The sequence below is a fragment of the Phodopus roborovskii genome, unplaced genomic scaffold, assembly GCF_943737965.1.
Source record: "Phodopus roborovskii unplaced genomic scaffold, PHOROB, whole genome shotgun sequence".
In the NCBI taxonomy this organism is placed as follows: domain Eukaryota; kingdom Metazoa; phylum Chordata; class Mammalia; order Rodentia; family Cricetidae; genus Phodopus; species Phodopus roborovskii.
In genome coordinates this window covers 25631578-25656418 of record NW_026126407.1, presented here as the reverse complement: position 1 = coordinate 25656418, position 24841 = coordinate 25631578, and the positions used below count along the sequence as shown (strand labels likewise).

At 37.1% G+C, this 24841-nt stretch overlaps 1 protein-coding gene across 17 annotated transcripts in view; it reads left to right on the top strand.

Moving 5' to 3' along the window:
* Rapgef6 (Rap guanine nucleotide exchange factor 6) overlaps positions 1-24841 on the top strand; it is a 173455-nt gene that overhangs the window by 93499 nt on the left and 55115 nt on the right. For all 17 annotated transcript variants that reach the window (XM_051180669.1, XM_051180668.1, XM_051180665.1 and 14 more), the window contains 8 exons: positions 2673-2850; positions 4738-4874; positions 9605-9763; positions 10330-10482; positions 15193-15357; positions 17169-17276; positions 18285-18488; positions 20643-20751. In XM_051180669.1, the coding sequence (XP_051036626.1) occupies positions 2673-2850; positions 4738-4874; positions 9605-9763; positions 10330-10482; positions 15193-15357; positions 17169-17276; positions 18285-18488; positions 20643-20751 (1213 nt within the window). The remainder of the gene's footprint in view (positions 1-2672; positions 2851-4737; positions 4875-9604; positions 9764-10329; positions 10483-15192; positions 15358-17168; positions 17277-18284; positions 18489-20642; positions 20752-24841) is intronic.

Sequence of the window (24841 nt, the reverse complement as noted above, 5' to 3'; positions counted from 1 at the left end):
CTAGCCATTCATGAGGATTCTAATAACTTTATGAGTTTATTGCTGCCCAAAGATAAACCCCCCGCGCCCGCGCGCACACCATCTCCCAATACCATCATCTTCAAGTTAAGATTTCTTTCTATTAAGAATTGTTAGGTGAGTTTGAGGCCAGCCTGGTCTATAAAGTGAGTTCCAGGACAGACAGGTTACACAGGAAAACCCTGTCTCAGAAAAGAAAAAAAAAAAATCTTAGGATGTTAGAGAGATGGCTCCATGGTTAAGATGGCACTTGTGGGTTTAGTTCGCAGCTTCCATAAAGCAGTTCACAACCGTCAATATCTCCAGTGCCAGGGATTCCATGCCTCTTTCTAGCTTCTATGGACACCAGGGATGCGTGCAGTTCACTTACAATACATGCAGCCAAAACACATATAATAAAAATAACTGAGTAAAAACAATTTTTAGGGTATGGGGGGGGCATGCCTTGGCTAGAAGAGCCTTGGGTGGCCCTGTATTGATGCTTAGAACTGTTGAAAAAGGTGATAGATCTGGGAACGTAGCTCAGTTAGAGTGCTTACCTAACATGCTGGCTTCAATCTTAGCTCTTCATAAACTTAACATAGTAGCACATATCTATAATCCCAAGAGGCAGCAATAAGATCAGAAGTTTAAGGGCATTCTTGGCTGCAAGTTTTGAGTTTGAGGCCCATCTGGAAACACAAAACCCTGTCTCAAAAAGGGAAAGAGGGAACTGGGCCCAGGCCATAGCCGCTTTTCTAGGCTTAAAGGGTCTCAAATAGTGTATTTAATCTGGATTATTAACCACTTAAAGGTATGTAGGAATCCAAAGGCAGTATAAACTGCATAAAACAAGACTGGGTTGTTGTTACCAGAGCCCTAACTTGAATTAATAAAGACCAAAAGAATAATGTGCTGACCCAAAGAGAAAGTGAAAACATTTCTGACAGAGGGAGGCTGTACTCGCAGAAGGGCTCCCTTTCCTGTCTGTCTCTGGTCATTTGGCATGTCCTCTGGTTTGCCTATATCTCCTCCATCTTTCTCTGTTCTCTGTTGTACTGTTGCTGGTAGTCTTTCTTTTTGACTGGCATACTGTACTTCTGTTGCTTCATTGCTCTTTTTGGCTCTGCTTCTCTTAGAATTCTTCCCATTTCTCTTTCTGGCTTTTCAGTATGTCTACTTTCCTCCTAAAAAAAAAAAAAAAAAAAAACCACAGGCATGCGCGCGCGCGTGAGTGTGTGTGTGTGTGTGTGTGTGTGTGTGTACATATATGTGTGTGTTTTACGAGAGATTATCTACTTCAGCACAAGGAACCTGCTAGTGGCTACCCCTCTTAGAAAAGTGACTTTTCCACCCCTCTTTATAGCTCCTCAGCTATGGGTGGGACCTCAAGAGCAACTCCCCACTCTATGCTGAACTTTTTTTCCTTTATACTGATTTTTAATTTTATTCCAAAATACTTTTCTAAATATGAATAGTACATTATACTGGCTATTTTAACTGTCTTGATCTTGAATAAGTCTTAAGCAGATAATCACAGTTGATGTGAGTTCATGAGTTCAACATGTTATATACAAAGGAAGTACATCAGAGCACTCCTCCCCATTTTCTGTCTCTACATTCTTTTGCCCCCTCTTCTGTCGTGTTCCCTTTGGTCTTTGGGCTCAGGGAAGAGGTTAATATAGAGAATAAATGACTATGAAAGATCTTGCCGGGTAGTGGTGGTGCACACCTTTAATACCATCACTTGGGAGGCAAAGGCAGACAGATCTCTGAGTTTGAGACCAGCCTGGTCTACAAGAGCTAGTTCTAGGACAGGCTCCAAAGCTCCACAGAGACACCCTGTCTTTAAAACTTAAAAACAAAACCAAAAACAAACAAATAAACAAAAAAAAAAAAGCAAACCAAGTAAGATCTTAGTTGAAGCTGTCATAAGCACTCATCTTTGGGTGCTTGTGTGTATTATGGGATTCTTGTGCTCAACTCATTCTTTTCTATAACTGCTTTAATATTCAAAAGTATTACCTGATCAGTTTTTACTTTTGAAAAGATATCTTCATTTTCTGTGAATGACAGTTTTTAAAACCTGCTAGTTTCTAGGATAAGCAAACATTAATGTTTCCAGAGTTGTAGTTGTTGGGTTGATTTTAGAAATTACTTTGAATAATCTTTGCTCTTTGAAAATTTTTTAAAGCACAGTAAAAAATTAAAAAGTGGTGTTATTTCTTTGGTTTTTATGTCAATATGTCAAACTCCTGTTCTTAATCTCCAAGATTGCCTGTCTTACTAGACTTTGTATCATTATGATGAAAGAACAACATTTTTTAAAAGATTAACATTTTTCACAATAAGCAGCATGTATTAATAGGTACTGATTCGTCTTTCTCATACCTCCTGTTTTAGAAAGCTTTGCTTTAAGAAAAACAACTTTTATTGGAGAACAATTACTAATACATTTACTAGTGTTCATGTCTTTTTTTAACTGGATCTGACTTATCATGTAGATAACACAGAAGAAAGATAGGCCTGCATTTTAGGTAGAGCAATGTTTTATAAATATCTTGCCATTGTTGCCCAGTTTCTTATATTTGACATTTAAGGTCCTTTTGGTCAATTTACAGTGAGAGGTATAATATTTTTAGCATGAAATTATTCATTGAAATTTCTTTCTATAGGCTGCAGAAAGTGAAGTAGGAGATGTAGACTTAACACGTCTCCCAGAAGGACCTGTTGATTCGGAGGATGAAGAAGATGAGGAAGAGGAGATTGATCGAACAGATCCACTGCAGGGTCGAGATCTTGTTCGAGAGTGTCTTGAAAAGGAACCTGCAGACAAAACTGATGATGATATTGGTAAGAAATATATCATAGTGTTCAAAGCCAGCCAGGACTCCATTGAAAAACCCTGTCTTGGAAAGGAAAAAAATAAATATAAAGAAATACATGTGTTCACATGCATTTTTAACCTCATATGCAGAATAGTCTGTTGTCACATAACATTGCACCAAAGCTTAACTTCTTAAAACAGCATACATTTATTATTTCATAGTCAGAATGTACATATAGGCTTTGGTCATCTTAGTCTTCACTGGAGTGCATGAGAATATTATGTCCAAGATGTCCTACTCACAAGGCTTCTGGCACAAGACCTCAGTTCTATGCTATATAGTCTGTAGCAGTTTATTCACTCTGACAGCATGGCAGTAGCTCTCCTCTAGTATGAGTAATCCAAGAGTGAATATGCCCCAGTGTCTTTTATGACCATCATCACTTCTGCCACAACCATTACACCATGCAAAACTGAGATAGAGTTTTTGAAAGACTGTACCTAGACATCAGTATCAAGATGTTGGGTCATTAAGAGCCATTGTTAAGACTTGATGTGAGTGTTTATAAAATAAAGCCATGAATTTCATGATAATGATTTTTCTCTTTATGGTCATAAGATATTTAAAGCTCAGTAGAGTTGTGTCTAGAGTTTATGAAGTAGTTTTGAAATCAATTTCAAATATGTGTTGTGTTACATTCATTTGTATGTGTGTGTACATTAAAACTGTAAGTAAAACTTTTTTGCATATTCCTTAATTTCTTACAGAACTGGTTAATACTATATTTTAATTGAAAATTTGAATTCTGAGGGTGCTGATATATCTTTAAGGAACTGAGTTTACTTAAGTGTCAATTATATATTACTATTGTTCAGTTAAGATTATATCTTGGATTTTCTTTTTATAATCATAGCTGTTAACATTAAAAGTCAATGCTAGTAAAAATCATAACATTCATCAACAATGATCAGTATTTGAATGTTCCCTGCCATTATAAAGATAGAGTAGTATTAAGTAGCCTCTGTTTAGACTCATGCTGAAAACATCCACACAGACACTATGCTAGTTTCTTGAAGTTTATTTCATTCTGATTACCTGTGAGATTCTTTGTATGGCCATTTATATTGAAGCTTGTTTAACTTAACTGCAGGTGTGTATGTGTTTCCCTTATATTTATCTTTATTATTCATACGTTTTTACCAAAAAATAGCCTCAGAAACCCATAAGTATTTAGTAATAAGTAGTTGATGTAATAAATCTTGAGCTATAGTTCACTTCAGTTATCCCTAATTTATTGACTGACATAAACAGTAGAATTAAGAAAAAGAAAATTCTAGCCTAAAAATCGACAAAAGTGGTTTTGGAAATAAAAGAGTAGCACTAAACTGCACCACCAATCAAGTGGCATCTCCAGCTAGGCAAATCACCGATGTTAAAGCTTCATTTGAACTTGTATGGTTTCCTGGTTCTCTGTTTTGGATAATGTGCATGTGCACACATATTACCTACCAAATAACTGGGTTTTTTAATTATTTTTTAATGTGATGTTTATTTTGCCTGCTTCTACGTCTCATGTGTATGCAGTGTTGTAAAAGTCAGTAGGGGGTGTCAGATCCTCCAGAATTGGAATTACAGACATTTGTGAGCTACCATGGGTTCTGGGAATCGAATACAGGGGTTCCCTGGAAGAACAGTTGCTACTAAACCCTTAGCTGCCTCTCCAGTCCCTATTTGGTTTGGTTGTTTTGTTTTGTTTATATGTATAGTTGTGACGTGATGTATCTTGATTTTCTTTCTTTCTTTCTTAGTAAAGTTCCTAAGTTGATTAACAAATAGAATATTTAACTATAGAATTTGTTAATGTAAAAGTAGTATCCTTGATCTTTATACTAGAATTTCTGTTTTCTTATAGAACAATTACTTGAGTTCATGCACCAGCTCCCTGCCTTTGCAAACATGACCATGTCTGTAAGGAGAGAGCTCTGCTCTGTCATGATTTTTGAAGTAGTGGAGCAGGCTGGGGCTGTTATTCTTGAAGATGGGCAAGAGGTAGGTCGCCAAATAACTCATTAATTTTTTAAGCTTGTATAAATCCAAGATTTTGAGTTTAAAGTAGTTTGAGAGCATACTGAGTCACAGTAGGTTTTTGTTTTTGTTTGGTTTTGGTTTTGTTGGGGGTTTTTTGTTTGTTTGTTTGTTTGTTTGTTTAGACTTTTTGTTTTTTCAAGGCAGGGTTTCTCTGTGCGGTAGTACTTACTGTCCTGGAATTCACTCTGTAGACCAGGCTGGCCTTGAACTCTTAGACATCTGCCTTATTCTACCTCTTGAGTGCTGGGATTAAAGGCATACATCACTACTGCCTGTTGGGAGTTAACTTTTGAAGAGAACGGTTGGTGGTCTGTGTGTGGTTTTGTTTTGTTTTCTTGAAGCTTTACATTTTTAACTGTTGGTGTCACAGCAATGAACTTGATGCAAAATAGGTATTCAATCAATAATTGAATAATTTCTTAAAATTAAATAGTAGAACTCTTTAAAGAAGCCTTCATTGCTGTTCATTTGTACATGTATATATGTCTTATTGTTGTTGAAAATGTTGGTCAAGTATTTTAACACTCCCTGCCCCTGTTTGTTGTCTGTGATAAAAATTGAAAGAGGGAGGGGCAGTGATTCTCAACCTTCCTAATGCTGCTACCCTCACAATTCTCATGTTGTAGCGACCCCCTGTCACTGCTTTGCTGGTCCAAGGAATCCACCCACAGGGTGCCAGATAATGGGCATGGAAATCGGGATTTACTAAACTCTGTAAATATGAAGTAGAGTTTATTTGGGGGAAAAGAACTTACACAGAAAACAAGCAGGACTCCAGCTCTAAGGATGCAGACCCTGCCACCCTGATGCTCTCCACAACCAAAGGGGGTTACAACCCCTGAACCTTTTCCTTTTGATTGGTCCCTACCTGTGACCATGCCCAAAAGGCCTGGTCAGTGCTATAGGCGTGGAGGCAGATCTATCACACAACCCCCAACCATATTTTCGTTGCTACTTTTGTAACTTTTGTTAAGAACTGTAATGTAAATAGCTGTTTTCTGAGGGTCTTAGTTAACCCCTGTAAAAGAGTTACAGCCTACAGGTTGAGAACACCTGCTGTAGTGGGAATGGAAAAACAAACTACTGTAAGATTGATGCTGAGAAGTGAATTACCAATGTTTAATAGTATTAGTAAATTGTTTTAACAATCCTGAAAATTTTTTTCTTACCGGGGTCTCTCCTTGGAACATAATAAAAATCTCAAGTTATATCAAAAGATGCTAATTACATATTTGTAATAGAATAAAGTATGACAAAATACCATTTTAAAAACAAGCTATAGCTAACCAAATGAATATATAACCGTGAGATAAAAGGTTAGAGAGTTCTCAGTTATTTGTGATTCTGGGGACGCAACCCAGCATACTGGACAAGTGATGTTCCACTGAGCTGTGTACTCCACACCTTCACTCTCTATTTTTAAATTTCTCAGAATTTTGGGGGTAAAGGTCTTCTCCAGCTTTATTTACATGTTTTGTTCCTACATCTAATGAGTAGGATATACATCCCAGGAAGTTGGAAGAGACAGAAGAGTATCGTTTGTTTTTAAAGACAAGATAGGCACTGGAGAGAACACAGTTGAAGTATTTGCCACAAAGTGTGAGGACCCAAGTTCAGTCCCCAGAAACTACAACAAAAACTGGATATGATGACATGCATCTGAGAAGGTAGAGACCTACAGATCCCTGGGGCTAGATGGCCAACCAGCCAAGCAAGCTCTAGGCTAAAAAGACCCTTTCTAATAGAATTAAGTATAGACAGTACCTACAAAAAAACAGCCAGGATTGTCCTCTGACCTCCAAATGAATATGTTCATACATGCCAGGTAATATGTGTACCTATACCCACAGATACACAACCAAAAATAAACCAGAGTAGACAGCACTTGAGGTTGACCTCTGGTATCTACATGCACAGACATGTCTACATACATGTAAAAATACATACAGTTAAAAACAGAATAATCTAAATAAATTATGTACATATGCACAAACAAATAAAAGCTGTGTAGACAATAGGATTTTAAGCAGTTTTTCTTTGTCTAGTTGGGCAAGTTGCACACCTTTAATCCCAGTACTAGAGAGGCAGACTAGTAGATCTCTGTGTTCAAGGATAGCCTGGTCTACATAACAAGTTCCAGGACAGCCAGAGCTCCATAGAGACTTTGTTTCAAAAAAACAACAGCAAAAATGTTTTGTTTCTGAACTTCCTACTAGATACTTCTGTAGACATAGAAATGGAAGTTAGGAAGACAGTTTGCCCGCTCTTTAGTTTATATGTAATCTATAAATCCTACTGTGTTTTGTAGTTTAGTAACAAAAAAAAAAAAACAAGACTTTCAAAAACATTGTTCTTGTTACCTAAGTTATCCCTCAGAATTGACAGTCCTAAATGTTCTTTAAATATCGTTATAAGTTTAATCAAATAAGAAAGGGTGGCTATTAAAGAATAAGTGTTCTTGAGCTCCCCCTTGTTCAGGTCAGCTGTCTATGGGTTTCTCCAGCCTGGTCTTGACCCCTTTGCTCATCACTCTTCCCTCTCTGCATCTGAATTCCAGTTCGGCTGTGGGTGTCTGCTTCTGTTTCCATCAGCTACTAGATGAGGGCTCTATGATGGTAGATAAGTTAGTCGTTGATCTCATTATCAGGGAAGGGCATTTATGGTAGCCTTTCCACTATTGCTCAGATTGTTAGTTGGGGTCATCCTTGTAGCTCTCTGGACATTTCTCTATAGTCAGTTTTCTCTTCAAACCTATAATGGTTCCCTCTATTATGGTATCTCTCCTTCTTGTTTGTTTTTTTTTTTTGTTTGTTTGTTTGTTTGTTTGTTTGTTTTATTCCTCTGGTCTTTTCATTCCCCGACTCAATCTTCCTGGTCCCACATGTTCTCCTCTCCTCCCATTCTCTTTCTCCTAACTCCCTTTCCACTCACGCCCCCCCCCCCCAATATGCTCAGGAGATCTTGTTCCTTTCCCCTTCTGTGAGGGACCTTGTATGAATCTCTTAGATTCCTCCTTGTATCCTAGTTTCTCTGGTGGTATGAATTATAAGCTGGTGATCCTTTGTTCTATGTCTAAAATTGATATATGAGTAGAAACCAGCATTCTAACAGACCCCCTGAACATGGGTCTCAGAAGACCTAGGCAGTCTAAGGGACCCCTGGCAGTGGAACCAGGATGTATCCCTGGTGCACAAAAGGACTTTGGGAGCACATTCCCCATGGAGGGATTACTCCCTTAGCCTAGAGGCAGGAGGGAGAGCCTAGTCCCTACTCCAAATGACTTAACAGATTTTGATGATCCCTCCTGGAAGGCCTCACCCTCCCTGTGGAGTCGGGGGGGGGGGGGGATGGGACAGGAGGGGGGGAGAGGGAACTGGGATTGATATGTAAAATAAGAAAAAATAATAAATATACATACACACACACATATATATACACACACACAGAATAAATGTTCTTTCACTGTTACACAGCATACCTTTAAAAATACAACTCTGGGCTGGAGAGATGGCTCAGTGGTTAAGAGCACTTGTTGCTCTTTCAAAAGACCCACATTCAATTCCCATCACTTAACAACCATCCATAACCTCAGTTCTAAGGGAGTCATACACATGGTACATGTATATCCATACAGGCAAACATTCATACACATTAACTAAATCTTTAAAATTAAAATGTATGTGTGTATATATGTGTGTATAATGTATATCTTCTCTTGAGCCGGCAAGATGGGTAAAAAGCACTTGCCACCAAGCCTGACCTATATCTCATCCCTGGTACTCACAGAGTAGAAGAGAACCAGTTCCCACTATTTGTTTTCTAGCCTCCATACAAACATTGAGGCACACGTGTGAATATACACACACCAAAAATAAATGAAAATATAATAAAAAAATATATCTTCCTCCTATTAAGTGATTTCATATAAATGAAGAATTTTTTTAATATTAACACAAATTTAGGACATTTTGTTACACGTGACCTAAAATTCGGGCTTTTGGTAGTTTGTGTAAGTTAATTACTAGAATGATTTATGTTGTATATTGTTCTGAGTATTTGATCTGTATTAAATTGACCATCTATATTACCTTTTTATAGCCATTTTAGCAATAAACTAAAGCCTGGGGACATTAAATAACTTGGTGAAAGTTCACTGTGTTGCTCAGTGTCTAAGAATTTGTATTCTGATAAATGGCTTAGCAGTTGAGAGCACTGGGTATTCTTAGAAAGGAAAGGGAATCAGTTCCCAGCATCCAGGGGAAAGCTCACAGTTGTCTGAAAGAACAGTTTCAGGGGGTATGAAATCCTTATGTGTGACCTCCTAGGACACACATGTTTGCACATACATACATTTAGGCAAATACTCATGCACATAAATTGTTTTTAAAACAAGAATTATGCTCTTAAACATTACAGTATTTTGCCTCAGAGAAATTGCTCAGTTATGAAAGTCCTTGATAACTAAGAAAGTGAAAGGAAATAGTTGTTTTGTGTAGTCAAAGCACAGGGTGTTGGTGACTAATTATTGAATTATAGAGCTAGGTCTTCTTTTTCTTTTTTGTTTTTTTGTTTTAACTTTTGTTTTGTTTTTTCTCCTATTTCTTTTTTAAGTGATGTATTTTGCTAAATTGTTGTTCAGAGTTAACTTTCAACTATCTTTTTATTTTATATTCCTTTATTTTCCTTTGTAGCTTGATTCATGGTACGTCATTTTAAATGGCACTGTAGAAATTAGTCATCCAGATGGGAAAATTGAAAATCTCTTCATGGGAAATAGTTTTGGAATTGTCCCCACTCTAGATAAACAGCATATGCATGGAGTTGTCAGGACCAAAGTCGATGATTGTCAGGTAAGCTTACCTCTGTTCAGTGTTTTCTCATCTTTTGACTAAACACAGCTAAGCTACTTTTCTTTCTTCCTAGAAATAAAACGGCTTTAGTTGAGAATTAGAATTTTTCATAGTCTACAGTTGACAAGAGAAAGTAGATTTTATATGTCCCAAATTTTGTTAAATTGAGCAAAGTATAAAAGTTTTAAGAGAATGTTTCGAATAAATGGTTTGTTTGAACATTCAAAGTCTTATTATCCAGTTCAGGATCTTTCTGTTTTCAAAGAAGGAAGGAAATGGGAACTTGTGAGTTGTTTGTTTCTGACTTACTCCAGCTTTGTGTTTTCTTTGCATAATGTCTGTTTAGGAGAAGTAGATGGTCACTTCTCCTTTTACAGCAGAATTCTGATGATTTTACTTGGGGCTCTCTGTGTGAATTGTTTGCCTTGATTTTTAACCTTATAAGCAAATTGAATGAGAAAGAACTGATGCCGCTTGATTTCTTACCTTTGTGCTCTGCCTTGGTGCATAGTGATGTGTTCATGTATTATAGGTTCATTAACTGTCCCCATGTTGTTCTTGGACAGTTTGTCTGTATAGCCCAACAGGATTATTGGAGAATTTTAAATCATGTTGAAAAAAATACCCATAAAGTTGAGGAAGAGGGAGAAATTGTCATGGTACACGAGCACCGCGAACTAGACCGGAGTGGAACCAGGAAAGGACACATTGTAATCAAGGTGGGTATTTTTGCTTGCTGGGGGGTGGAGGTGGGGAGGAATGACAGGGTTTCTCTGTGTAGCCCTGGCTGTCCTGGAACTCACTCATAGACTAAGCAGACCTTGAACTCAGAGGTCTGCCTATCTCTACCTTCCAAGTGCTGTGATCAAAGGCATTCGCTACCACTGCCAGGCTTGTTTTCACTTCTTATTCTAGCAACCTCATTCAAATTTTTCATCTTGCTTTAAAAATAAAAAGGCTTTAAACCACTTTTTGAGTAATGAAAAATTCTTCACTAACATATTGATGTATGATTCAGTGGGTGTGTTGAATCTTCTGTCCCTTTTCCAACTGATTATTACACGTTTGATGAAGGATACTTAATATCCAAATTGAATGCAATATTACTTTAGATTATACTGGCCAGATCTTTTCTTCTTAAATGTATAAGCCCTTGATTGGTCTTATGAAAAGAAAGCAAGCAGTATTAGAGAAAGACAGGAACAGGAAATTTTAAAACTAGCTGCAAAGACACAATGCTCTTGCTAGCATTGAAGTCAGCTGTGACTTCTCTGAACTTAAATTGAAAATGGAAGAGACACAGGAAGTAAAGTTATGACTGAGATAAATCTGAAACTTTAGCATAATTTCAGTCAAAGCAGCAATCTCCATGTTCCCTTCTATGTGTCTTACTCTCCTATATTTTTTGTCATTCCTGTCTATTTGAAAAACTCTAGATATAAAGTAGAGCAAGTATAATTGAAAATACACACGTTTCTCTTTTTTAAGCAAACCCTATTTACAAAGTATGTCACTGTTGATTGATAAATAGACAGCTTAGTAGCTTAGAGAGGAAATATGAGTCTGAAGTCATATCAGTTCTTCCTTGGGAATTGAATTCTTAGAGCTGTCTCCTAGTATAAGCCTTGTATGTAGTAAAGGTAAATATAGTGTGTGCTGTATGTAGTGGTTGCATTTCTGTAATCATCCCAACATTGAGAAGGTAGAGACAAGGGCATCAGGAGTCTTTAAAAAAAAAAAAAGAAAGAAAAGAAGAAATGAAAATATAGAAATAGAATGCATAAGTTAATGTGTATTACTTATCATTTTATCTTTGGCAAAGACTCCTATTTTTTGTTTTTGAGATGGTTTCCCTGTGTAGCCTTGGACCTTACTCTGTAGTCCAGGCTGGCCTTGAACTCATAGAGATTTGTCTGCCTCTGCCTCCGAATGCTGAGATTAAAGGCATACACCACCATATCCAGCAAGACCCCTGCTTTATTTTAATATTTCATTGCATTTGCTCTGTTTTCTTTTTCTCTTTCTTTCTTTCTTTTTTTTTTTTTTTTTTTTTTTTTTTTTTTGAGCTGTTTGACTGTTTGAGACATTTTTCAAATGCAGTGTCTGAACATTTCTTAAAGTCAGAGCACACCTACATAAACATCATAGAATTCTCCAAGTATGGAAGTACACATTGCTAAGATAATAGGGGCAACCTAAGGTCCCTAGCAGATTCTCATCAGTGGTCCTGGTAATGTTGCATTTTCATTTCTCCCCTGAGTTCTCATCTAAGAACACAGTTGTATTTCGTTCATGTCTTATATCCTGTCAAGTTTACCCATTATCATACTACAGTTATATTTGCCATAAAAAAATTAATTCTCTTTGCATCTGGTGCAGGGTTGACAGGCCTTTCTCTAGAGAAGTTAACCTTGATGACTTCATGTCCAGATTTTTTACTGTAAAGTTATTATTTGCGACTTCGTAATTGATGAGTACCTGATAAAGAGATGTTCTGATATATTTATCAGTTTAGTGTCTCTGGTTTTTGTGAATAATAACAGCTAGGTACAAACTTCTTCCCACCAGTGATGACTACTGCTAAAATTGGAATTTTCCTTCTACCATAATTTCTCTTGTAATAACTAATTGTCATTCTTTAAGTCATGCTTAGTGTAGACTTATATATTGTACTCCTTTGCTATCAGTATTTTCTAGTACTCAATTTTTCTGAGGTGCCTACCGGCGGCTCTCTACAGGCTGACTTGCATTCTTTTGAAATGCCCCCATCATTCTTTGTGCTCTTTCTAGTTTTCTGGAAGTTAGGATTATCATGAACTTTTTTTTTTTGCTTCTGCTCTGGAATCAGCCATTTCTTCCAGTGGAGGATAGTATTTATAAGCCAGAATCTAGGAGTTCACTGTATCGTATATTTACAGCTTCTCAGGGGTCAGAACTAGAAAAAGTTATTTTTATGTTAATTATCAATTCACATCTACAACTTTGTATTATGCAGCCATGAGTTTATATGATACAGTTCTAATACTCTTTACAGAATTCTCTCTCATGTTTTACTTCTATGTATATTAATACCTACTCCTGATTATTTGCTGGTTTAAACCAGTCTCTACCATGCCAGTATAACTTTGCCAACTACATCTTTTGCCTTTTATCCAAATGGACAGTATCCAGAATGGGATACTCTCTCCCAGTACCCCACTGTCTTAGTTGCTAGCGTGAACATTTGTGACATACTTCTACATGATAATGAGCTCTTTTAAAAGCTTTGAATATATAGGCCAGACTCTGTATGGACTCTTGTGTATTGATTTAGACAAACAGGGTGATGTTCTCCTTTAAGGTTAACCAGTTACTACACTGACTTAGCTTGTAAACCTTAATACATGTCTAAATTTCCTAGCCCATAAACCCATTTTGATAATCTTAGACATAGTATTTTTGAAGGTAAGAAGAGGAATAACCTATAGTCTCTATGCCATAAATAGGTTATATTAAAGTCTTTTCTTACTCCTGAGTAAGTACTCAAGAGAAGTAATTTATATACTTTATTAACATTGGGTGCCCTTGGAAAACAAATTCTAAGGAAACAGCATTGTCGGCATGAATTATTTGTATGGTTGCAGCAAATTGATGTTTGAACTTCAGGGCCACAGTTAGATTTATAAAATTTATGTATGCACCACATGTGTGACATGACTACAAATGTCATTAAAAGGCATTGGATTCACTGGAACTGGAGTTAGAGATGGTTGTGAGCCACCATGTGGGTGCTAGGAACCAAACCCAAATCTTCTGGAACAGCAAGTATTCTTAAACAGTGAGCTGTTTTCTCCATCCCCCACAGTTGTTTTTTATACCCAACTTAATATTTGTTTTCTTTTTATGTTATGTTTCCTCGCTTTTGATAAGGTAGCAGAGCAGAGTTGTAAAGGTAATACAGTTGACAAGTGCTTACCTTGCAAACTCGAGTAACTAAGTTTGATCCACAGAACGCACTTTTATAAAACCAAGCATAGGAGGTTGGAGAGATGGCTCAGTTGGTAAAGTGATTGCTAGGCAAACACAAGGATCTTATTTCAGATCTCTGTAAAAAGACTGGTGTGAGGGATGGTGGTGGCAGGTGGATCTGAGTTCGAAGCCGACCTGGTGGTGTACAGAGTGTATTCCAGGACAGCCAAGGCTACACAGAAACCCTATCTCAGGAGAGGGGAGAGAGGATTTGGTGTGATTATGAGCACCTGTAATTATTGATTGCATTAGGGAGGCAGAGACAAGGGTTCCTGTGGCTTGCTAGTTAGTCAATCCAGCCACTTGGTGAGCTCCAGGTTTAGTGAAAGACTGTCTCATAAGAAATATGGTTTGAGGAAGATGTTATCCTCTGACCTACGCCTCACATACATGCATACCTCACACTACTCACCCCCCCCCCCCAAACAGCCAAACATGATGGCATATGCTTGTAAGGCTTACTGGCCAACTAGCCTTGGCACATCCCAGGCTAGTAAGACTCTGTCTCAAAAAAATAAAGGTCAGTGCTTGAGGAACAATACTCAGGGTTGTCCTCTAACCTCCATATGATACAAATACACACCAATAAATAAATAAATTTAGAAAAAACTGCAAAGTCTTAATAAAAATTTTTTAACATTGGTTCAGTAGGAAATGTATGTTCATGTATTATATTTTATATATACACATACATAAATTTTGAGGTAGACAAGCCTTTAAAATGCTGAATGTACAAACAGTAAGGAATTTAGTCGTTTTACATACAGCAAGCAAGAAGACTAGAGGAGTAAATACCTGTATATTATTCCTGTAGCCTGGGACAGAAGAGAATTTGAGATGGATTAAGTATAAAAGAAAAATTACTTGCTCACTTTCTTCTTCCTCTTTCTGTTGTTGTGTTTGTTTGTTTGTTTGTTTGTTTTTAAGACAGGGCTTCTCTGTGTTGTCCTAGAACTCACTCTGTAGACCAGGCTGACCTCAAACTCAGAGATAGATCTACCTGCCTGTCTGTGCCTCCTGCATCTTGTGATTAAAGGTGTACACTACCACTGCCTAGCTAACTTAACTTCTTTTTGTTCCCTTTGCCTTGAACAGTCATTGCAAGCCCTATTGTAGCAGAAGTAACAGTAACAGCCCATATAAGGGATAAGTCAGTAAATTTTCTAGGCTCTTTGGTGATAAAATGCCAGTAGAAACAAGCACAGCCAAGCAAATGTTGCTGGGGGCTTAACCCTCTACCATTTCTCAGTTCTAATCCTCTGGCTGCTTCTAAATTATGATCTGAAGACTGCAGTCTCCCAGCAGTAGGCTTTAAAGGAGAATAATGGGAAATAACTTGACTCCGTGAGTTTTGTTTTGTTTGGGTTTTTTGTTTTGTTTTTGTTTTTTTGTCTTAATCTTTTATTTCATTGGATTTTTAGGCAACACCTGAGCGTCTCATCATGCATTTGATAGAAGAGCATTCTATTGTGGATCCAACATATATAGAAGATTTCCTGTTAACTTATAGGACATTTCTTGCAAGTCCTTTAGATGTTGGGATCAAGCTTTTGGAATGGTTTAAGATTGACAGCTTAAGGGATAAGGTTGGTTTATAAATATAAAAGGCATGGACTTTAACCTTTAAATTTTGTTAACAGACACTTTCACACTTTATAAATCACCTGAGTTTCTTTGTTGTTTTTTATGAAAAAAAAGTTTACCTAAATAACTTAGTGAGGTAGTATAGATATGTGTCCAGTCATTTTCTTAATGCCTTGTAAAGTGCATACAAACTAGAAATCAGAAACTGAAGTAAGACTGTAAGGTCTAGCTGTAAACTCAGGGACCATGGTAGTTGTTTAGGGTTTTACCAAAAAAAAAAAAAAAATTAGGCAGTTTATGCAGATAAAGCATGAAGCTGGTTAGTGGATTTTGAAGAATAACAACCTGGAGACCTGAGTTCAGACCCCAAAATACATATAAGTGAAAGGAGAGAACCAGCTCCACAAAGTTGACCTCTCACCTTAATACACCCCATGTCATATGTATCCCACACATATCATGAAAAGTCAGTAAGTAATAAATGAATTTTTTTAAAAAAAAAACTAAAACTATAAAGCCCTTAGACTAATTGACTTTAGGTTTGGCTATAGTTAAGCAGATGTGATACCCAAAGTACAAACAAGAAAAGAAAAAACAGATAGATAAATAGAACTTGCAATGTGCAAACCTGTTTTCTGTATCAAAAAGTACTATCAAGAAGCATGGGGCTGAGGAGGTGGCTCAGTACTTAAGAGCACTCACTAGCTGCTGTTCCAGAGGACTTGGGTTCAATTCCCAGCACCCACATGGCGGCTCACAACTGTCTATAACTCCTGTTCCAGAGGACCCAGCACCCTCAGACAAACATACATGAAGGCAAAAACACCAATGTACATGAAATAAAAATAGATATTTTAAAAAAAAGCGATGCCTATACTTTAAAAAAAAAAAAAAAAGATGAAGAAGAAGCACAAGATAAGGCCTTGGGAGATAGTCCAGAGATTAAAACACTTTGCTGGGCAAAGGTTGAGGATGGGAGTTTGTTGCCCCAGATTTCATGTAAATTCCAGATGGGCATGACAGCCAGCTTAATAATTCCAGCCTCAGAAGGTGGAAATAGGGCTCCCCAGTGCAAGCTATCTTGCAAGACAAGTCATATCAGAAAGCTCTGGGTTTGATTGAGAGCTCCTACTCTGAATAAATAGAAGAATAATGGAGGATGATTGCCAACAATAAACTCAGACCTGCACATGCATACCTCGCATAAATATGAAAATGGAAAAAGCAGAAAATGAATAAAACAACATACAGATTTGCAAATCATAGATCTGATGAAGCTCTACTACCCAGAATACATAAAGAACTCTTAAAACTGAAGGGCAGAAGAATATGCAACATTATTGATAAATGAACAAATGACTGCGATAAACATTTAGCTGAAGCAGATTTATACATGGCCAAGAAACGTATGCTCACCATTTATTGCACGTATGGAAGTCCACTCAAAAGCAAATGAAGTGTACCAGTTTTCACATGTCCTAATTTTTTATTCAAACTGTTGGACAAAATAACTCACCACTTCGAAAATTTAATTAAGTTTTAGATTTGTTTTTCTTAAATTTTGCTCAAGAACATTCTTAAATTGTAGAAACACTTTAATGATGTGTTCTGATTGAAATAAGTGCCTGCACTTACAACAGACAAGGGCTTATATTTAAGACACTTTGAAATATATATCCCAGTAATTGTGTCTTCTTAAAAACCGTGTCTCTCTATTAGAACAACCCTTTTGTGTAAAATGAAGCTCAAGAGTGGTGGCTGGCCAGACAGAAGGAATGCCTCAGATAACAACATGCTTTCTCCTATTCCACAGGTGACCCGGATTGTGCTCTTATGGGTAAATAATCATTTTAATGATTTTGAAGGTGATCCTGCTATGACTCGATTTCTAGAAGAATTTGAAAAAAATCTGGAAGATACAGTAAGAAATTTTTTTCATAATTTAGGTATCTCCCTACTCCCTCAACAAGAACAGCAACTCAGAACAATTTCTATCTTCTCCCAGATCTGTTTTAGGATGAGAATTCCTCACTAAAATAAAAATCCATGTACCTTCCATGTTTATTTCTGTTTGTTGGGCTAGCCTCTAGTTAGAGCTCTGTATTTGAACAGATAGCCTAAGCTTTATACCTTAGATCTTAATAAAAATAAGTGGTAGTCTCCAGTTCTGAGAGATTTATCTGAGGACTACAATGAGGTAAGGAATATAACAAACATGAAGACAAACTGGCACAGAGGAAATACTCAGGAGCATAGTTCCCAGAGTAGATTGCATTGAACACAGAAGGAAGAAAGTAGTAGCTCTGGTCCTTTTCTTTCCCCTAAATTCCTATAGACTTTCCTGCAGCATGTCTGCCCTGTGCAAAATGAGGAAACTTGAACAGAGATTGGGGAACTTGACTGAAGGACCATTGAGACACACCAACATCATTAGCTCTTGCAGTACCAGTGTATAGTTATTTAAGAGACAATGGAAGGAAAGATTGAGTTGTGGGATTCCACCACCCATTCCCAACAAATAATCAAATATTTATTGAAATCTCCCACTCAAAGGAATTATGTACAAGTAATAAATTTGATTCCTGCCTTGGAAGAAAAAGAAAATATTGAGTTATTAGAGTTTGCAAACCTGTTACATTACCTGCTTGAGACTAATTGAATATTAAAATAGGAATAGAACTTAAAATTAGAATATTAATGAATTTACAAAAGAGTTAAATATTTTCTGAATATGTCTAAGTATTAGACAATATTCAGAAAGGAAGCCATTCCATTTTAGCCAGGAGTTATACAAGATAGTACAGTAAGAATTTAGAAAATTCAGGAATAACCTTTCATTATCTAAAAGTCTTTTAAATCCCTGTATAATTTTCCAAAGCATGTAAGAATAGGTACATAAATGTACATTTTAATCTTTTCTGCTTCACAGAAAATGAATGGTCACCTCAGGTTGTTGAATATTGCCTGTGCTGCAAAGGCTAAGTGGAGGCAAGTTGTGCTGCAGAAGGCATCCCGTGAATCCCCGCTGCACTTCAGCCTTAATGGAGGCAGTGAGAAGGGATTTGGTATCTTTGTTGAAGGAGTAGAACCTGGTAGCAAAGCTGCTGATGCAGGACTGAAACGGGGTGATCAGGTAGGTAAATAACCCCACACTTAAATAAGAACTTCTATAAATAGTAGATCTGTTGCTTTTGTCTCTTCTCTTTGGGGGACGGGGAGAGAGAGGAGAATGTGTGTGTACCAGAAGACAGAAAATTTTGAGTGTAGTTCCTCAGGAACTGCCTACCTTTTTTTTCCAATTGAGTTATCTCCAGCCCTAATGTTAATATTTTAAGTAGGGTTTATTTTCAAAATACTTATCTTATATATTCATATATATGTATATAGTACATAATTGAATATAATTTCAAGTATTTTTATCATAAGACATTTAAAGATATCATTTCTTACAGTGGGTAGGAGAACAGTGAATTCCAAAATTTATATTCCTAGCAATGAAATTTATCATGGTTTTGCTTCTTGCATCTATCCTTCCACAATTCATTTTTGTCTAGATCATGCTTCCTATTATTATTAATTTTACTGACATTAGTCTTATTTAGATCTGAAGATGTTTTTGTTCCATGTGGATTAAAGTTCTCTGGTAACAGTGATTTTATTCCTTAAGAACACTAAAGTTGCAGAAAAATATCACTTTATCATGTTGTTACCCAATAAAGCAAAACCAGCCTTTATTTTTCTTTTATACTATTAATTCCTACACATAAACACCTTTATTCTTTGTCCTTGAGATTAAAAGTTGTCATTGAGGATTGTTAAAAATGTGGATGTCTTTAGTGCCATGGCTTTTGATATGTAGATGTAAGTCACGTTTTTGTTTTATTAGGGTTTTTTTGTTTGATTTTTGTTTTGTTTTTATTTTTGAAACTGAGTCTCAGGATGTAGTCCGGGCTGACCTGGAACTCACTCTGTAGACCATGCTAGCCTCAAACTCAGAGATCTGCCTGCTTGTGCCTCCAAGTGCTGGGGTTAAAGATGTACACCATCACCCTGGGCCTGACGTGTCCTTTTAGAATTTTGAATTTTGCTTTCTTTGATTTTTCTTTTCCTAATACATTGTTTTGTGTCCTTACCTTTGAGAGTTTTTATGTCACTTCTGAGATTTGTTGATCTCTGCTGCTTGTTTGCTGCTGAATTTTTGCTTGTTATATTTTTATCTTTTTATTCTTTGCCCTTGGAATTTGCTTCGTTTTGTTTGTTTGTTTGTTTTCTTCTTCCAGGAAGCTTTTTTTGTGTAGTAATGAGATACAACCAAATTAAGCAGTTTCTCACCTGGAAAAACCATCATACTAATGCTGGTTTTGGTTGCTTACGTAGTTCTTCATTAATTAAAAACCACAAATCTGAATTTATTTTTTCTTAAGACAGAATCTAATTATATGACTCCCTGAACTTTAAATCTTCTTGCCCTAGTATTGGGATTTTAGGTGTACAGTGTTGCATCTAGCATTAGCATGCTGTTTTTAAATGAATTATTTCACCTTGAAATAAATACCCTACTTTTCTCTTCAGACAGCTTGACTAAAATTTGTGTGTATATATAGAACATGATCAAATGTTTCTTCTCTTAACAAACCATTGTGTGTGTGTTCTTGTTCACTTACATGTGTGTGTAAGTGTGGTTCACTTACATGTGGTTCATGTGTGGATATCCAAGAAGTCAGTTCTCTCCTTTCACCTTGTGGATCCTCAGAATCCAATTCAGGCTTGGTGGCATGCACTTCTACCCACTCAGCCATCTCTCCAGTCCCCACCTTATTTTTCCCCCTTTTTCTTTTTTTTTCTCCCTTTCCATTTATTTATTTATATGTATATGTTATTTGTATGTATGGATGTTTTGCCTAAATGTCTGTGCTTTCCTGGTGCCAGCAGATGTCAGAAGAAAGTTTTGGATCACCTAGAATTGGAGTGATACGTAGTTGTGAGGCACCATGCAAGTGGGAACTGAATCTGCATCCTTTACAAGAGCAGTTCTTGCTTTTGACTACTGGGTCATTTCATTTGGGATCCCAAAGAAAATGACCTTTTAAAATACATATGATGGAGGATTTGGAAATTAGACAGTACAGGAAAGAAATGGTAGTCCAGTTTCTAAAAACAATAATCATTGCTCATATATGGTGTGATTTATTTAGGTTCTGTTTTGGATTTTCTAATATTAAACTTTTGAGGTAATAGGTGATATTTACACTATTTCTTAATTTATATTTTAAAAAATATTTTCAAGATAATGGAAGTCAATGGACAAAACTTTGAGAACATTACATTTGTTAAAGCTCTTGAAATATTGAGGAATAATACTCATCTTGCACTTACTGTGAAGACTAACATTTTTGGTAAGTTTTGTTGTAAAAGCTGCTGAGGTAAGGTTTTGTTTTATTTTGTGTAAATAGAAAAGTAAAGGGGCTAAAGAAATGGCTCAGAGGTTGAGAGCATTGTCTTCTCTTCCAGAGGTCCTGAGTTCAATCCCCATCAACCACATGGTTGCTCACAACCATCTATAGTGAGATTTTGTGCCCTCTTCTAGTATGTAGACATACATGCAGACAGGATACTATAACACTATAATAAATACATAAATAAACATTTTTTTTTAAAAAGTAAAAGTCATTTTGGTCAGGTAGATGATAGTAAAATAAACTTTTTTGTGTAAGATGCTAAGATTATTATGATTTTATAATCTAATTTTCATATAATCTAAATTTCATGGAAATAGAGATACAGCTTCAGATATATATAAATTATCTATTCTGCTTATGTACTATATATATAGTGCAAAGTGCAATAATAAAACTTGAATGGCTGAAAGGCATATATGGTGCTAGAGAGTTTGCTAAAGAGTTCTACATCTGGATGCACAGGCAGCAGTAAGAGAGACTGTGAGCCTGGCTTGAGTATCTGAAACTTCAAAGCCTACCCCCGGTGATAAACATCCTCCTACAAGGCCGTATCTACTCCAATAAGTCTACATTTTCTAATCCTTTCAAATAGTGCCACTCCCTGTAAGCCTATTGGGGTCATTTTCATTCAAAACACCACAGTAACAAATGGAGACACATACTCAAAAAGTTGGTTCTGAACTCCTCAATATGCCCCCAGCCTGTGTGTTAAGAGCTTGATAATATTGGAGGAGGGGGTGAGTTTCAAGAACCATTGTGACCCAAAGTGGCAGATCTGAATAGGATTGCAGAACTTTTGAAAACCAAGTATTGGACCTGTAGCACCTAGGACAACCACTAGCACCATTGTTCTTTATAAGATCTAAGCATTAGAAGAATTCCTTACTGAAATTTTGAACTGGGGGACTCTGTTTTGATGGTCTTGTGCATTTCTCTAGGTAGATGTCTTGGTTGGTTTTAAAATTCAGATACTACCTTTAAACCCCCTCTCCATCTCCTTTTCAAATCAGAGATTGGTATTTTCTATAGTATTCTACATAAGGCTTTTTTTATGTTTGTTACTGTTTGAGGCATATGTGGAAGTGAGAGGACAACTTTCTCTTTCCACCTCATTTTGAAGCAGGGTCTTTCTTGCTTCTGCCATCCTGAATAGTCCAAGATAGCTGCCCACATGCTTCATGGTGATTGTCTTTGTCTCACCTCCCCATCACCATAGTGCTGCGGTTACAGATGAACACTGCATCCAAGATCAAATTCAAGTCATCAGGCTTATAAGGTAGAGCAGTTTCCACCAACTGAGCATCCCATTGTACTATATTTATTCTGGCTTAGTTTTAGAAATTTTCCTTTTAGGTTCTAGAATAAAACTTTTTTGGTTTTTCTCTAGCCTTTAACAGCTGATCCATCTTTCTAGAATATACAAGGATGTAGTTTTCTGTTGGTTTGGTTTTTGTTGTTGTTTGTTTTTTGACACACAAGATCTTGCTGTGTTGCCATGCAAGACTGAAATTTACTATGTAGCCCAAACCAACCACCCTTTATCCCAAGTGCTGAGTTCCATATATATGCACCACCATCTCCACCTAAGATATAATTATGTTTTAAACTATTGAGTCAACTTATACACATGCTGCTCTCAGAGGGATCTGCTGCCTCTTCTGTTCTCATAACAGAACACTGGGATACTTTACCATTATCTGGCCTTGGTACTTTAGTCTCTATTTGTTCCTTATTCTCCATCTACCACAGTGATCTTTGAATGTCATGCTTACTTAAAATCTTTCCGCCTTTCCTTTCATTGTCTACTTTAAATCTCTTTTTTGGTTTTTCTTTTCTCTCAATGTATTTTTAAGAAAATTGCTCCTTTATTGTCTTAAGTAGCTTCTTAGGCTGTGTTCACCATATACCATTTATTTTACCACACCTAAAGAAAGATACAGACATTTGGCATAGTAGTTTAGTAAACATTATTTGTAGATTAATAAACATCCTTGAAAGGATAAATTTCTTGATTTTAGCTTGAAAAGCTACTTTTAACTTTGCCAGTTGGTTTAAACAAAGGCAAGATTGTAAAACTAGAAGCTAAAAGGAACTTTGATATAGTAAAGCAAAATTTCTTTCAAAGGTGAATCTTAAAGATATCTAATACTTTGAAGACAAAGTAAAATGTCTCTCTTGGGGCTGGAGAGATGGTTCACTGGTTAAAAGCACTCACTTGCTATTCTTTAGAGGACCTGGGTTCTGTTCCCAGAAACCACACCGGGTAATACCAACCTGTAACTCCATATTCAGGGAATCTGATCCTCTGTTGTGGACGCAGCAGGCACACACATGACAGACACTCACATGTACACATAAATAAAAGTAAAATAAATCTCATTTTTAAACGTTGGTGGTGCACACCTTTAATCCCAGCACTCAGGAGGCAGAGGCAGGTGGATCTCTGTGAGTTTGTGGCCAGCCTGATCTACAGAGCAAGTTCCAGGACAGGCTCCAAAGCAATACAGAGAAACCCTGCCTTGAAAAATAAATCTTTTTTTTTTTTTTTTTTTTTTTTTTTTTTTTTTGTCGTTTTCATATGTTTACATTGTGCTTTGGTGCTGAAGTCTTGTCTTTATTGAAGACCCTTCAGGATGAGGAAAAATATTTGAAAGTTCTAACAGAATCTTAATATCCAGACTGTTTTGGGAAAAAAAAAAATCAAGAAGCTAGTATGGTGGCGGCAAGGAGATTAGGACTCCAAGGCTAACCTGGGCTACCTAAAACCTTATCTCCAAAAAATAAGGAAGGACTTGGAGGCTCATGCAAGATTGATAATGTTCAAGGCCTGGCTGAGCTAGATAATGAAACAGTGTCTCAAAAAAAAAAAAAAATCCAATATTTTTATTAGTAAATTATCTAAACAAACACTGCATAAAAGAAGACACATACCAAACAAATATTTGAAAAGGTATTCAATATTATTAACCATCAGAAAACTGTCAGTCTGGACCACAGTTATCTTATGTCATAAGTATCTTTAAACAAAGAAGAAAAAATACAGCATATGTTGATGAGGAGGATTATGGGAAAGGAACTCTTTTTTTTTCTTAATTTTTATTGATTCTTTGTGGATTTCATATCATGCATTCCAATCCCACCCATCTCCTCATCCCCTCATCCATGCTCTACCTTGCAACCTTCCCCCCAAAACAAAACCAAATATAAAAACAAAACAAATGGCAGGGAGGGAGGGAAGGGAAAAAGAATCTTGCCGTGGAAGCTGTAGTGTGGCCCATTGAGTCTCAGTTTACCCTTTAGTCCATTCATTTTTACTTACAGTGTTCATTGCCACAAGTCATTGGTCTGGCTGGAGGCCTCTGGCTTCTGTTATGCCACTGATAATGGGCTCTCACTGGGGTTTGCTATCCTGTTGTCCTGTGTCTTGGAAATCCTACTGGTTTGGATCTGTAGGTTCATCTCCTTCACCTGCTCCTACAGTTCAGATGAGATGGATGTTGGGGTGGGCCAACTCTTAACCCTGGTTCTGGACCTGGATGGTAACTGAGTTGGTTAGCCCACAAGCTTTCCCTCATCTTCCCTACCCAGGTAAGCTCTCCAGCACTGCCTCATCTAGCCCACCCAGTGCAGCCTGCAGGAAGGAATGGGGCCAATTCTCCTGCTGTCAAGTCCTCAGAACCAGGTCACTCACACTCACACCACCAGGGCCAGTTCTACTTACTGTTTTGCCTAAGTGAGGTGCAAGGGCCCTCTTACCTGGTTGTTGTAGGGGGCATATGAGGGAGATAGCAGAGTCAGCTCTCCTGGGTGCAGCCAGTGGGGGGTCAAGGCTAGTTCTCCCAGTCTTGTAACCCTAGGACTAGTTCTCTCACCTACCACAGGTACTAATGGGTGAGGGAGGGAAGGCATCTTTCTCTCATTAATGCCACCACATGGTAGATGTGGCAAGGTTGGGGGTAGGGAATGGGTCGGCTCACCAGCTCTCCTACCCTCAGGGTTGGCTCACCTACATCCCAACCACAGGGTC